At 40.3% G+C, this 16,139-nt stretch overlaps 1 protein-coding gene across 1 annotated transcript in view; it reads left to right on the top strand.

Moving 5' to 3' along the window:
* Positions 1-1,369: 1,369 nt before the first annotated feature.
* TTC39B (tetratricopeptide repeat domain 39B) overlaps positions 1,370-16,139 on the top strand; it is a 66,154-nt gene continuing 51,384 nt past the window's right edge. The window contains exon 1 of the mRNA XM_081321775.1: positions 1,370-1,458. Coding sequence (XP_081177901.1) covers positions 1,405-1,458 — 54 coding nt within the window. The 5' untranslated portion in view covers positions 1,370-1,404. The remainder of the gene's footprint in view (positions 1,459-16,139) is intronic.

Raw genomic sequence — 16,139 nt, 5'->3', positions numbered from 1 at the left:
CTCTCAGCTTCAATACATGACATCAATAACTGAATCCTACTGCGATCTGATTGGCTCATTGCCAGAACAAGATGACACCTGATTGGCTCTCTAAACATTCATGCTCATTGGCTACAACCAGATGAAGGAAAGCTACCTGATATCAACCTAAGCAAGGTGTGCTTCCTTTTTCTGGTTATTTGGCTATAACATTTCATAGAATACAGATAATTGAACACACGTTGTTGCATTACATTCTTGATTAAATTATCTTTCCATTGATATATACTTTTATGGTACTACTCCAAAAACAAGTGGTGTTATTAGCCATCAAACCTCAAATGGACACTTTTCCCAAAAAGTTTCCACAATTTTGGCCAGTACTGTAAATGCTGCTTGACAATTGTCCACATTTTTGCTTGAGAGAAATTTAGCTCTTTTTTCAAATATACATTTCCTTGAAATAGTGCAAATCTTATATGAAGGACAATTAAACCATCAATAAATATTACAGCCAAAATGGGACGTTTGTAACTTGTTGTAAACTGCCTTTCTAATCCTAAACCTTCTTTCTAATCAAAGCTTCTTGATTTTTATGGAAGGTAATGAACTAGGATAAGCATCTTTTTCTTGCTGTTTATTTTGTCCTCTCGCAAAGAGGGGCAGAACTCCCTTTAACACCTGCCTCAGCGAGAGAGAGAGAGAGAGAGAGAGAGAGAGAGAGAGAGAGAGAGAGAGAGAGAGAGAGAGAGAGAGAGAGAGAGAGAGAGAGAGAGAGAGAGAGAGAGAGAGAGAGAGAGAGAGAGAGAGAGAGAGAGAGGCGCTCAAAAGCGGTCGTAAGTCGAGGACTACCCGGTAGCTTAGAACTCAGAGACGCTTAGACCCGCGCTTAGCGCCCAGAGGAGGGGTTTTTTGGTTTTTTTCCCCCCCAAATCCTTTGAAGGAGACGATCCAACGAAACAGCACCTCGGGCGGCCGTCCCTCCATTCCCCCCCCCCGCCCCGAAAGCGCTCAAAGGGGTTGCGCAAACAACAACTCCCCCGCCCCTCACAGCGCTTCCGCGATGGGTGCAACCTTCAAGTCACGGAGCGCTTTTTTTTTTGCTTTTTTTTTTGCAAAAAGAAACAGCCGCGCGTTCCGCTCGCGCGACAGGAGCGCGAGCCGTCACCGCCCCGAGAGCCGACAGGAAAGAGATGAGAGGCTTTTCTTGGGGGGGGGGGCGGCGGGGGGGCGGGTCCAGATATGCAGATGAGAAGGCTCGCCCTTTGACGGCTAGAACGCCGCCGGGAGCCGGCTGGTGAGTGGCTTCAGTCGAGGAGAAGCCGGTCCGCCGACGCTTGTTAACAGCGCGGGAAGCGAGCTGCTCCTCGGAAAGCCGCTGCGTTCCACCCGGATTGTGCGCGGACAATCCCTGGCGGGGGGAATATGGCGAGTGTCAGAAATGGAATCGGGGGATCGGGCGGCGGCGGCGGCGAGGAGGTAAGCCGCTCGTGGGGGGGGGGGAGGGAAAGGGAGGGAAGGGGTCGGCTGAGTTTGCCGGAGGGGAGAGGGAAGCAATAGCAGGGGGTAACCGGGAGTCGCCTGCTTCCTTACGTGCGTCAAGCGCTCCTCCAGCCCGGAGTGATACCCGCAACGGCGGATGGAGGGTGTGTGTGTGTGGGGGGGAGTGTTTCCCTATGGCAGGGGTCGGCAACCTCGGCTCTTTGATGACTCGTGGACTTCAACTCCCAGAATTCCTGAGCCAGCTATGCTGGCTCAGGAATTCTGGGAGTTGAAGTCCACGAGTCATCAAAGAGCCGAGGTTGCCGACCCCTGCCCTATGGGGAGTAGCTTCGGCCCCTCTTCCCCGTCCCCAGCGGGTCATCGCCGCCGGTGGGCTCCTGTCCGATCTGGGGCCAGGTGCGGATGGAGAGGCAGGCCTGACCTGGCAGCGCTTTCCTCCTCCCGGGATGCCTCGCTGGTGGAGCAAGCGGCTAGCTAGCTTCCTGGTATCCGACAGGTGCTGCTGGCTTGCCAGGTTAGAGGGGAAGGGTCGCCTTTAAGCCAAGCTGACAGGTGGGTTGCTGTCAGGTTGGCATTTGAGAACTTGGTTTTGTGTTTTTTTTTAACGGCACACCTGCGTCCCTGGGTTAACGACCCCCCCTCTGCTCTGTGCACACAACACACACACACAGGGGAGGGGAGAGAGAGAATGTACTTGTATGAATTTTTGACAGGTCCTTTCATATTATCAGTGCTTTTTTTGTAAAAGAAAAAGGTGCCGGAACTCATACATGTCATACAACCCGCCTTGCCTACTGTAAAGTTGCGTGCTTCACATAGAGACGGACACAGAGCTGGGGTAAAGATGAGTTTATTCTGAACAGAACGAACTGGGGAAACAGGGAAGCCTGGCGTCTATTTGTACCTGCCCAGGTGGATGGCATCCAATCAGTTCAAACCTGGGCTTCCTGCCAGTGCAGGTGACAATGGGTGTAGATCCTGGCTTCCCACCAGGCTGACCATGCCTGGGGCTGTCAACAGCTTAAGTCATTAGGCTTATCCTGAGTGAGCAATCATCGCCGGGAGCTGTCCAGCCCCTCTGCTGATCTGCACCATCAGCCTCCTGCTGTGCTGTCCTTTGTGTATGCTGGGAGGCATACACTGCACCTACCCTACAAGGTTCCATCCAAAAAAGGTTCCGGAACTCCGTTCTGAGCGTTCTATGAGAAAAATAAGCCCTGCATATTATAGAGATAACTGATAAATACACACATCCTTTGATCATATGTTTTATGAAAGGCAGTTCACTTTCTTCTTATCCTGGCCCTGCCTGATCTGTTCAGCAAGCGTAATAGTATTGGAACCCAGGGGGGAAAAAAGAGAAAAAAAGAAAGAATCCTTGCTTACAATTAAGTTCTAACATCTGTTGTATGCTGAAAGCAGGTCACTATTTTTCATAGTGCAAAATATCCGGAAAACTGGAGCTGATGCTGTAATATTTGATGTGAAGTGGTACACTCCAAAGATAAACACAATATCTCTACTATCTTGCAATTGCTGGCTCATTTAGTACTTTCTGTGCTTATGCAGGTGGTCCTCGACTTACCACCACAACTGACCCCCACATTTTCATTGCTAAGTGAGATAATGAATTTTACCCCATTTGATGATCTTTCTTGCCATAGTTGTGAAGTGAATCACTGCAGGTTTTTTTACTAACACAGTTATGAGGTGAATCTGGCTTCTCCACTGACTTTGCTTGTCAGAAGTCAGAAAAGGTGATCACATGACCCCAGGACACTGCAACCGTCATAAATACATGCAGGTTGCCAAGCATCCAAATTTGGATCATGTGACAATATGGATGTTGCAAAGGTTGTAAGTTACTTTATTTAACGCTGTTGTAACTTTGAACAGTCACTAAATGAATGGTTGTAAGTCAAGGACTACCTGTACTGTTTTATACTGGAGTCATGCTGTTTGTAAACTACCTATAATGTCTTTTTAGGGGACCACAATGTATTTATTTCCTCATATAAACAGGATTGGAACATTCACCATCCTGTAGAGAGGCTGTATTTGTGTCAACCCAATTATGTATCCTGTAATAATGATTTACTGGTACTTATGTGCATAATCTAAGAAAGAAATCTTCTGATATACATACACATAATGATCTGCATAGCTATTCAACACTTTGGTTTGCCTGGACTGCATTGAGTGAAGAGGAATTGTCTTCAGCTGCATATAAAATATATAATATAGTTAATGTATATAAATCACATAATGTTAAAAGTTTACAATCTTGTGGAACTGCATTACTAGCTGTCCAGGGTGACATGTGGCCTGTGGGCTCAATGTGCCTAACCTACAACAAGATTCGACATGCCTGATCTACAACAAGAAAATCACAGGAAATGGAATAGGTCTTTCAGATGTTTTGTGTTAGTCAGAGGTTGTTATAGTAAAGCAATTCAGCTGTTTTGTTCATTTTAAGGGAAATTGGGTTAAACAGAGTATCAGTGGTACTCCAAACAGCCTTTACTCTGAGTAGAACTCAAGGGTGACTTTTTGTTTCAAATGCTGAGGGCCATTTCATGGAAATGTTCAGGGTTCACTTTTTATTATTACCCTTTTTTTTGAAGGTTGATATTATTTTGACTGGTTTTGAGAATAACCACATAGGAAAAAACTATGCTTAGAGGAAGTGTATTATATTAAACAAAGATATTAGTGCTGATATGTCATTTGAGAATATAAAGAGTGTCAAACAAGATCGTTATTTTTAAATGTGTTGGTTTTGCCAGAAAATATAACTTGTTCTGTACTGTGCTCATTCTTCCAGAAACAACATAAACCTCACTTCATCTGGTGTCATCTGTAGACAAATTTATGAGGCTATAGCTTTGTGTGCCTTAATAGAAGCTTTTTCCAACTTGCCTGAGTCTTAATTCTACTTCTATATCTCTGTGTGAGAACCAGTTTGGTGCTATGATTAAGATGTTGGTCAAGGAATCAGGAGACTGCGAGTTGTAGTCCTGCCTTAAGTATGAAAACTGACTGGATGATTTTGGATTACACACTCTCAGCGAGTCTACTTGACAGGGTGATAGTTGTGGGGAAAACAGGAGGAAGAAGGACTATTATGTATGTTCCTCACCCTAATAATAAAGGTGTGATAAAATCTAATAATTACAACTAGGATAACTAATCATGAAACTGGAATCTATCTTAGTTTGTGGTGGGATGTAGTGAGGAGGTTCTTTTTTTTGAAATTTTTTTATTAGTTTTTATAGGGTTAAAAAGGGGGGTAATGGGATAGGAATTTGGGATAGGGTACAGGAAAGGTTGGGGATGGGGTTCCCCCAATAACATTCAATATTTGGCAAACAGCATATTGTATGGGTAAATATATATAAATAAAAGTAGTAAACCTAATAGTAACAATTGTAGGTATAATAGATTATCATAAACAATACTAAGTTTTCAATATATAGTATTTTTCTTACTCAAATAAATTCAAAATTGCATATCACATTCCTTTCTCTCTTAACTTGCTTATCTAGCCGCTGATAAAATTTGTTCCAAGTTCTATAGTAAACTGAAAGTTCTTTCTCTTTAATCTCTAAAGTTAATCTGCACAATCCAATATTTTCTTGATTAATACTTCTTCAGTCGGTAACTTTTCATTTTTCCAATATTGGGCATACATAATTCTCGCTGCTGTCAATACATGTAACATTAAGTATCCGCTCTCCTTGTCATAGTTGGGGCCTATCATTCCTAACAGAAACAATTCTGGTTTAAATTCTATTTGTTTTTTAATCATCTTCTCCAACCATAGATGTATCTTAAGCCAAACCCTTTTTGCTTTAGGACATGACCACCATATATGATAATAAGTACCTGGTCTTTGATTACATTTCCAACAGACATTTGAAGTATTTTTAAACATTTTGGCTAGTCTCACAGGTGTCATGTGCCATCTATAAAACATTTTATACAAATTTTCTTTATATGGTACAGCTTTGGTTAATCTAATATTTCTGTCCCATAACTTTTCCCATTCTTCAAGCTCTATAGTATGTCCAACATTTTTTGCCCATATTATCATTGTTTCTTCAACTTGTTCCTCCTCCATCTTTAAGTTAAGCAGTAATCTATAACGTTTTTTAATCAGCTTTTCATCTGTTTTTAGCAATGTAAGATCAAGTTCTGTCTGTTCCTTATAGAGCCCCGTCGTTTTCACGTCTTTTTCATATCTTGATTTGATTTGTAGGTATGGCCACCATGATAGGTCAATACCTTGTTGTTGTAAGTCTTGTCTAGATTTCAATCTTCCTTCATTGTCCAGTAAGTCTTTATATGTTACAAGTTTATCATAGTTAATTAAGTTTGGGTAAGCAAAGGCTTCCATTGTTGAAAGCCATTCAGGTATCTTAATATAATTTTTTTTCTTTTCTTTTTTCTCATTCTAAGAGAAGTGAGTTTCTTATAGCATGGTTCTGGACATATCTATGCGCTTTATTCTTATCATACCACAGAAAGGCATGCCAGCCAATCTGCAGGTCATGCCCCTCTAGGTATAGTAACCTTTTGTCTCTAAGTGTTATCCATTCTTTAATCCACGTTAAGATAGCTGCTTGGTAATATAACTTCCAGTCTGGGAGTCCAAATCCTCCCCTTTCTCTAACGTCCTGTAGTAATTTCACTTTAATTCGTGCTTTTTTCCCTTGCCAAATAAATTTCAATATTATGGTATTCAGTTCATCAAAGAAGGCTTTTTCTAATTTTACCAGAATAGTTTGAAATAAAAAAAGTATTTTTCGGTAAGATATTCATTTTAATTGTAGCTATTTTCCCCATTATTGACAATTGGAGATTTTTCCACTTTTCTAAGTCCAGTTTTATTTGTTTTAATAATTTTGTATAGTTGTCCTCTTTTACTGTTATACATCTTGCTGTTAAGTAAATTCCCAAGTACTTAACTTTTTTAACTATTTGAAGATTTGTTTTTCTTGCAAGTTGCGTTTTCTGTTTTTCTGTTAAGTTCTTTGTCAAAACTTTAGTCTTATCTCTATTTATTATCAGGCCTGCTACCTCACCATATTGGTCTATTGTGGCCAACAATTGTGTGCTTGTTTCCAGGATGTTCTAAAGCATAGCTTAAGCAGAATAATTCTCAACATATTTTCCCCTGAAAGAATTGGCGAAGGGAGATTTTAGTTAATATTTCCAACTATCTAAGCTATGTGCTAATCGAGGTACTATATTTTTGCTTCATGTTTTCCTGTCTTTTGGGGATCTTTCAGTTCAAGGCTTCAGGTAATCATATTTTCCTATTTTATATGAACAAGGTAACTGTGATTAACCCATGTATAAACATTTTTTTTTCAAAATTCCAACTGCTGTTGAACTAGACTTGTTCCAAACCTGTCAGTCATGACTTACTGCTTGATCCAAATCAAGAAATGTTGCGTAAAACAAGTTTTATAGACTTGTTGACAGAAAAGATTGACAGAAAACTGCTGGATAAAACAAGCAGAAGATTTATTTCAGATCATGGCCTTATTCTGAAATAGAGCCATGCATAAAGCCATGTATAGTTATATCTCCTTAGTATCTAGTTTAATTCCTGGTTCAATGCTAAACTGTTTATTAACATAAAAAGAAGACCGGTAGTGGACTAAATGTACTAACTTAAGGGGTCCATCTAGCAGCTGCTAGAATTACTACAAATGTACTGAACTGCGCTTCTTTGCAAGATTAGTTTGTCTTTTGGTAAATGGGTGTTTTGTGAATGGCCACATCCACCATAATAAGCCAGTATTTGAATCTAGTGACCCATCCTTTCAAAATGCTAAATGCATACTAAGCCCCTAAAAGTTGTCTATCCTTGTTTTAAATGTTTAGGCCATATCTCTGATCTATGAATGTTGCCTTAATAAATAGTTTTGTGAAACATATTTTAAATAGTAGTTGGGTTGAAAAATCATTTTCCCATCCTGAAGAACTGAATTACTAATGTAAGAATTGAGAAATTAGTTCTTCAGACAGGCATTGAAATTAACATAAATTAAACAGCACTGCCATTTGGAAAGTTTAGTCTAGCAGTTAAGGTACCTGGCTACAAAGCAGGAGACCAGGAGTTCATGTCTTTCCTTAGCCATGAAAGCCAGCTGGGTGACTTTGGGCCAGGCCAGTCACTCTCAGCCCAAATAGGAGGAAAGTGTGTTGGATATAAGATAAGATCATCTTTATTGTCATTTTTTACTGTGTGCACAATGGCACACATCAAAAATGAAATTTAGTTGCCCGCTCCCAAAGTGAAACACACACATGACACACATCTAAAGCATACTACATACAACATATGTATAGGCCCACACCCCTATATATGCATAACAATAAAATATTAAATACTGTCCATTTTGAGTATATAATGGAAGGAGGAAGCCTGAGAGTTCACAAGGTTAATGCCGTATGGAATGAAACTATGGCTGAATCTGGATGTTCTGCTACGGATACCACGAAGCCTCCTCCTGGAAGGTAACAAGGAAAACAGGTTGTGAAGAGGATGAGTAGTGTCCCAGATAATCCTACGGGTCCTGTTCAAGCAATGCTTCTGTGATATGTCCTGGATGGGAGGGAAGGAACTGCCAATGATCTTTTCAGCAAATCCTCACCACTCTCTGCATCACCTTCCTGTCTGAAGCAGTGATGCTTCCAAACCAGACTGTGATGCTGTATGACAGGATGCTCTCAATCGTCCCCCTGCAGAAAGTGGTCAGAACAGGTATGTTTTTTGCCTTGAGTTATTTGTAACCCAAGGCAGCAAATATAAATACAAATAAAAAATGCATGCACAGAACAGACGATGCTTTATGGGGGGGAAAAAGTTGTATTTTGTGTTGTATATAATTCTACACAGGGAGTGCTAACCGCCAAATCCTGAAGCTCATTTTTGCAAAATATTTTAGTACAAACTCTCTCACAGAGATAATATAACTGAAGTTGCACAACTCATTGAGCACTGCAGTGATATTGGGTTACTTAGCATTTATTTTCAGGTTTATTTAAGGGTATTATGTAATCGTTTATTTTCCAGTGTAAGGACACTACAGCATTGTTCATGACCTTATATAACTTAATATGCACCTGGAATCTTTAACTGAAAGAAAAGTAATTCAGGAATAGTTATCTGATCAGGGAAAAACCTGAAAACCAATAACCCTGCCTTTCTCATCTTCAGACAGCCTGTAACTGTTCTGGAATTTAGACGTATAGTTAAACGTATCCACTATATAAATAAATATCTTTGCATGGGCATAGGACTGAAGTATAATGTATTCCTGTAATGGAAGTGTTCTTATGGTTCAGACAGATTTGCATTTGGTCTAAAATGCCCTTTTTTTGGTGGTGTTGGTGTTGGAAACGATAACATTTTCCTAAGACTGTATACTTCTCCCATCAAGGTATTCCCACCTCTCCACAAAAGTAACACGTTTGGACTTCCGGTGGCTGCGCGGCGCCGGAGACAGCCTTCCCGGGCTGCCCGCGGCTCAGCTGAGTGATTTTCGCCCGAAACAGCGCCGATCAGCTGTTCGGGTGAATTTGAAGCCCCCTCCTCGGGAGAAGAGGAGGGGATGAGGCCCCAGGTAGGGGTTGAGTTCTCCGGGGCCGCCTGAGCTTGTAGCTTGGGCGGCTGAAGGATTGAACTCCCCCGTAGCCTGGGTGGCTCCCAGCTGGTCAGCGTCTCTGCTCCGGACTTCATGGAGCAGAGCCAGGCGTCTGCGACCACCCCTGCCTGAAGGAAGGACTATGGAATAAAAGGAGCAGGCAGAACGGTACAAGAGGAAAAGGTGAAGAGGATTATTATATTCTACTCTCTAGCTTGATGGACTTTTTAAACTTAAAGTGAAAGTGCGTCACAAGTGAAAAAGATGGCGGCTAAACCTCCCTCAAAAACTCTTCGGAGTGCTGGAACTTCTCCGGTACAACAATCATCATTGCAGGCGTTGCATCTTCCTGATGTATTGACATCGAAGGATTTACAAGATGCTCTTGAAAAACATGCCCAGGTAATTCTGGAATCAATGGGTGATAAATTTGCATAGATGGAGGCGAAATTGGAGAAATTGGAGGAGAGAATGGAAGAGAGGATGGAACAGAAGTTCAGGGTGATGAAGGCAGACATTTTGTCCTCAGTGTATAAAGTGGCTGAATGTGTGGAAGAATTGGAGGAAAAAGTGGAAGATTTGACTCAAAAGAGTGCCATATTAGAAGCAAAAGTACTGGAGAATGAAGATTTAAGAGACAAAATGGACAGAGAATTGAGTCTTGCTCAATATTACCAGATGCAGTTTGCTGTTAGAATTAGAGGTTTAAAAGAGAATATTAAGGAAGATCTAAAGCAGCTGATTTCTGAGGCTCTGGAAGTGGTATTGAATCAGCCAGCATCTGAAATAAAGGGAGGCATGGATAAAGTGTTTCGTGTGAATTCATGGATTGCAAGACAGAGAAAGCTGCCTAGAGATGTGGTGGTTTATTTTACTAAGAGGGAAATTAGAGATGAAGTTATACAAGTTGCCTATGATTCTAAAGTGGTGATTGCTGATCAAGAAGTTTTGGTTTTAAAAGAAATTCCTCCAAAGATTTTAAGGAGAAGGAAGGATTTTATATTCCTCGTGCAAGAGCTCAAGCAACGAGATATAAGGTTCAGATGGGAGATTCCAGTTGGGTTGATGGTGATGTATGAAGGTAAAAGGTACCGTCTGATTACTGTGATGCAGGCGCGAGATTTTTATAATAACGTTTTAAAAGCAATCTCATTATCACTTCTGGAAGCTGCAAAGGGATCTGGAGAAGGAGAACATCAAGAGACTGAGGATGGACAGACAGAGGAGAATGGTGCTGGAGGAGATCAAGCTACAATTTCTTTGGATGATCCTGGAGAGCGGAGGGTGACGCGTGCTGCTTTAAAACGATCAAAAAGAAAATAATAAAAGAGCAAGACCAGCAGAAGTCTATGGAACTTCCACAATGAACATCTAGGAAGTTATCGCAATGGACACGTGGGAAAAGATTTGGGTTAGGAACGTAAAGAGAGAACTTTTATAACATGCTTTATAGATGGCATTTAGATCCTAAAAAGTTTGCAAGTATGTATCCGGACTATCAGCCAAAATGTTGGAGATGTGGAGATGAAGATGTTACATATTTTCATGTATGGTGGACTTGTAAAAAGATCAAGGCTTTTTGGATAAAAATTTGGTGGAATATGTAGAAGATTTTTAAGCAAAGGATAAAGTTTTGTTCGTAAATTTTTTGTTTTTGTTTTTGTTTTTTGTTGGGGATAATTACGGACGTTACGGTTGTGGACACTAATTATGTGAAATTTAATTACGGCAGCAAGACTTTTGATAGCTCAGTAATGGAAGAAAGAGGAACTGCCGATTATAGGAGAGTGACTTCAAAGATTTTTGACCTGGCAGAGATGGTGTAGATTTTGGCCTAAGATTTTTCGCAAGAACGTTATATTATGGAATGGAGAAAATGGATTTATAGGGTTAAGAAGTTTCATGTAGCATTTGAATAAGTCTTCTTTCTTTTCTTCTTTTTCTATTTTTGTTTTTCTATATATATTTAATATATATATATATATATATATATTATCCTATATAAGCTAGAGAGTGATGGATTTTAGAGTTTATGGATGTTAGTATATGGTTGTTTATGATTGTTTTTTTTATATACCTTGTATTTAGCTCTGGGAAGTCGGGGGGAGGGGGGGAGGGGGGAGAGGTAGGGGGGGAGGGAGAAGGGAGAGGGAGGGGGGATTTTTAAAGGAAAAATTGTATGTTAAAACTTTTTAATTAAAAAAAAAGTAACACGTTTGATAAGCAGTGGCATCTGACAATATATTATTCCCCCATATTCTCTGGGAAACTGCAGTTCTCGATGCTTACTGTGAAGTTTTCTGCATCTGGCTAGATTTTACCATCTTGACTGATCTTGATTCATCTGGCAGATAATGGTCATGATACCTAAGGAAACAGAAAGCTGCTTGTTTTGATTTTGTAAAACAAAATAATATAAACTTACAGCACACGGTTTCTTTTTTTTTAACACAAGTCATGTTGCTGATATTATTTTCTTAACTAATCCTATTGCAGAAACACCTGTTCATTTTCCTGCTGTCGTTTAATGTAATAAAAAATAGACATAAAAATAGAAGTGCATAACAGGCTGAATTTTACATACTGTTTAAAGTCCAGAATTATCAAGAGGCTCATCTTTTTTGTAGATCTTGGTTGCCCTTTAGTAGATAATTTAATGTTGTCGTCATGAGCATCCAAAAAGATTCTTGGGTGAGAAGCGAAACATCTTCAAAGAAAAACAAGAAAGTCCAGTTGCTCTTGAAAAAAGCACCTTTGGGACAGTGATCAAATAGTTTCAACTGGATTATGAAAAAGTCTTTTAATATAACATATCCAAGTATGTATTTCAATCACTGTCCCACCCAGCCCAAGAATGACGTAGAAAAGTCCACAGCCAAAATTCAATTGTTTATTTGCTCATATTTAGGCAGAATCTTTCCAGACTAAACCTGTATTACTCTCACCCTAATGCACACACACACACACACACACACACACACACACACACTGAGAGATTCTAGAGAGTCGCCATTCTAAATCTCTTTCTGTCTCTGATCCATCTTTGTGTCTCCTGCTTGACCAGGGGGTTGGACTAGGTGTCTTCCAACTCTGTTATTCCATTATACTATGTCACATTTCCCCCCCCCCCAATGTGCCCTCTCCTTCCTGAGAAACATCCGCTTCATTGTAGTTCCTCATACCACCTTTCCCTTCGTAGATACAATCCATCATGATCACTGATGCAGACAAGGTTAATGAGTTTTGGGCGTCAGGTTCACTCTGAAATGCCACATTTTGGAAGTTCTAAGGAGGAAGATGTAATGGGATATAGGAGAAATGAAGCAGAAAAATGACAAGTATCTGCCAATCCATAGAAATCAAATTGTCTATTATTGCCAGAATGAAGTGGAAGAGTGTAATTGTGATAGCAAAAACATAACGAGAGTCTGATTTTGGAACAGTTCACTAATGGCTCATGTGCAAGTTCCAAGCCAAGCTAAAGTAGAACAAAGCCAATTTACTTTACACAACATGCGCTTCAGTACATCTCCATCACTTTCAAGGAGAACATCAGGAGTTACTTTGAAGTCTTGAACCTCATTAATAAGGAACTTGATTGCCCCTTTTATCTTAAATATCAGCTGTTTTGGTTCGCCCACCTATACTTTTAGGGAAGGCAGCGATAAATATTTGAAGGAGAAATGAAACTGAAGAAAGAAAAATGTGGCAAAAAATGCTACCTTAAAAAGAGCTGAATATTTTTCATTGGTAACTATTTCAGAATGCTAGCAAGGAAACGTTAGCTTTAATGAAATAATAATAATTTTCCTCTTCATTCAAGTGATATTATTTTATTCTTATATCAGGCCTATGAAATGGATCAATCTAAAAAATAATAGGCTCATATGTTCACTTCTTCAGATCAAGAATTTTGACACGAAGTGGAATAAATCTTTGTATTCCATCTGCAAAGAAAAAAAGTGCTTTGATACAGTAACATAATTTTGTCCAATTTGGTAGTCTCATGTAGTGAGCAATAATTCCCAGAACTCCAAGATGTTGACCATGCTGCCTCTCAACTCTGGGAATGTAATTTAAAATATCTGTAAGGCACTATATTGGAGAAGATTGCTCCAAAAATATTTTAAAGGTGGAATCTGGATGCTAGAGATCGACTTGTCAATTGCATACTATCTCATTGATGCAAAGAAGCTTTCATGCTGATTTAATTGGCCATTAGGGGGTTCTCTTTGGTATACTGAAAGCAGCTTGATGCAAAATAATTGGAAGCTATGGAGAACTGGCTGAAATTGACACTTTGTTGGTCTCTGTGGACAGCTCTCAAAGAATATTTTTAAACTTAGGAAGATAGATAAATAGATATAAATGTCCAAAGAAAGTCCTATCTAGTGCATCTTAAATACAATATATAAAATTTCAAATTTTCTAAGTAATATCTCAAAGAATAAAATTGGACCATAATTTTATTATTTTAGTAAAAATTAAAAAAGTAACGTAGCTGGCTGGTCTTGTAAGGGAGATGCTATTCGATCCTTATAGATCACAAATCCCAATAGAAATATCAGTGCAAAAAGCCAAATACAAGGAATATTGTGTCATACTGGTTTTAAGAGTAGCGTAAACAGTATTATAATATAGGGTTTCTCAGTGATTTACTGTATATGGCTGTTTTTCTGAGGACATTTGATTTTTCTGCATGTTAAACTTTCTGCAGCCATTTAGTTTTGTCTGGATTGAGCCTGTTTCTTCCTATCCATATCCACACAATCTCCAGACAGTGGGACACGACCTCAGCAGCATCATTTGGTTGGCCTAGGATTGAGTTCCTTTGTCGGGTATCATCTACATACTGATACGCTGATCCAGCAGTTTCATGTAAAGGTTAAATGAAGTGAGACCGTTGAGCCCTATAGCACCCCATAAGTCAGTGGTACCCAACCCCCAGTCCAGGGACCAGCACTGGTCTGCAGTATGCCAGCAACTGGGCTGCGGAAAGAAGGAAAGCCCCATCCGCAGGATGCAGGCAGCATGCAAAACCATGCCCCCTCCAGTCCGCAGAAAATCCTCTCTCTATGGAACCAGTCCCTGGTGCCCAAAAGGTTGGGGCCGCTGCCATAAGTGACACAGTGACTCCTTAAGTTGCTCCTGCCACCTGCTCCTGGCTACCTGGATTTCTCTTACTCCTTACACCAGCAGCACCTCCCTGCCTGTGCTCTGTAGCACACACTTGCCCATAGCAGCCCTCCCAGACACTACATAGAGTACAGCTGCCTGGCTGTCTAGCTACTTGCATGTTCTCCTGCACCGATAAGCAGCCATCCCTGCTTGGCCATCAGCACACCATTCTGTGCCTGTAGCTGCCACTTCCTGTGCACTCAAGTTTGCATTGTGGCAGCCACTTACCCAATCACTGGCCTGCTTACAAGCCACTCAAGATTTGTAACTTCCTGTTGGCTTCCCCATTGACTTTGTTTGTTAGAAACAGGCAAGAAGTCACAAGGAGGTCCTCACTTAACAGTGGGGTTTGCTAGAGTTGCCATCACTAGGTAATGCAGTCATGTGGCATTGTGCGTTATGACCGCATTATTTAACGCTGTAAATTCTGATCCCAATTATTGGTATTAAGCATAACATATCAAGATTCCATGCACAATTTCCAACATAAATTTTGTTCCCAAATTTTAAAGTAGAGTTCTTCCATAAAGTTAAATATTCATGGGCCTCAATATCAAAATCCAATATGTGATTCAACAGGGCTGAAACATGCCTAGCTGCTTGTAATCCTGGAAACAAAACACACATTCTACTATATGTCAATATGTCAACTTAGCGGTTCCCATAATCGAAATGGAAATAAAACTTTCCAGCCAGGTTCACAAAGCCTGATACCCTGCTAAATTATTCCATTTATTTATTTATTTATTTGGATTTATATACCGCCCCTCTCCGAAGGGACTCGGGGAGGTGTACAGGGCAATTAAAACGCTATAAACAACACAATGTATAAAAATTAAAATGAGATTAAATCAAATAGCCCTAAACAATAAACACATTCTAAAATTTAAAATTTTTAAAATTTAAGATCTAAAATCCCAATCCCTCAGTCCAGGCCGGCAAGATATAGTCAATGAAATATTCCAGTGATATTTTTGAATATTTGGTAAGTTAACCCCCCCCTCCAAAATCATCTCACTTTAGCTAATGAAATGGTAGGTGTTTGTTTTTCCTTATAATTTATTCAAAAACCTATCTGAACAAAAATATTTAGGATTAACCGTTGAATGTCTCTTAAGGCACAAATCAGCCATGAACTGATTTTTACTTTATAACAAATAAAACAGGCGTGAGGAGGAAGCCCAAACCCTGTGAGGACCTGGTAGGGGGCAAAAAATCCTGCAGGGACCCGGGGGACTGGGTAAGAAACAGACCCAAGGATTATGGGGATCCCAAGAGGCAGGAAATGGAGCATGGGGTATCTCAGGGTGTGGAGTAGGAGTTGGGTGTCCCGAGGCAGGTGGCCTCCGTCTGCGCTAGATCTCTCGGCCTTCCTCACCCCCGAGGCACCCCATGCTTTGCTTAATGGCTGCATTAGGGAGAGAGAGAGTGAGGATCATAATGGGCAGGCTGCATTATGGTCATAGGCCGAAGACTACCTGTACGTTAGTATAGAAACTGATTTAAACTGAAAATTGAGGTGTAGGTTGCATCGTTATTGTGTTTTTTTTCTTCTGTGTTTTCTTGTACTGTGGTGTGATGCCCTAAGAGCTGTACTTCAGCAAGCCCGCTGACCTTGATGATTTGGTTGGAACAGTCTAGCAGTTTGAGAGAAATTGTGAGGATAAAATTGTGAAGAAATAGTCTACAAAAGATACTGACTGAATCAGTACTGATGGCAAACATACAGCCTACAGTAATCAGTCCATCAAGCATGGCAACTGCTATAGGAGCAATATGAGTCTCTTCTGAGTTCCAATTCTGGACAGTTCTTCAATAAAG

This window comes from Vipera berus, assembly GCF_964194415.1.
Source record: "Vipera berus genome assembly, chromosome: 2".
Classification (NCBI taxonomy): domain Eukaryota; kingdom Metazoa; phylum Chordata; class Lepidosauria; order Squamata; family Viperidae; genus Vipera; species Vipera berus.
The sequence above is the reverse complement of the archived record's forward strand: the minus strand, read 5'-3'. Positions and strand labels throughout refer to the sequence as shown.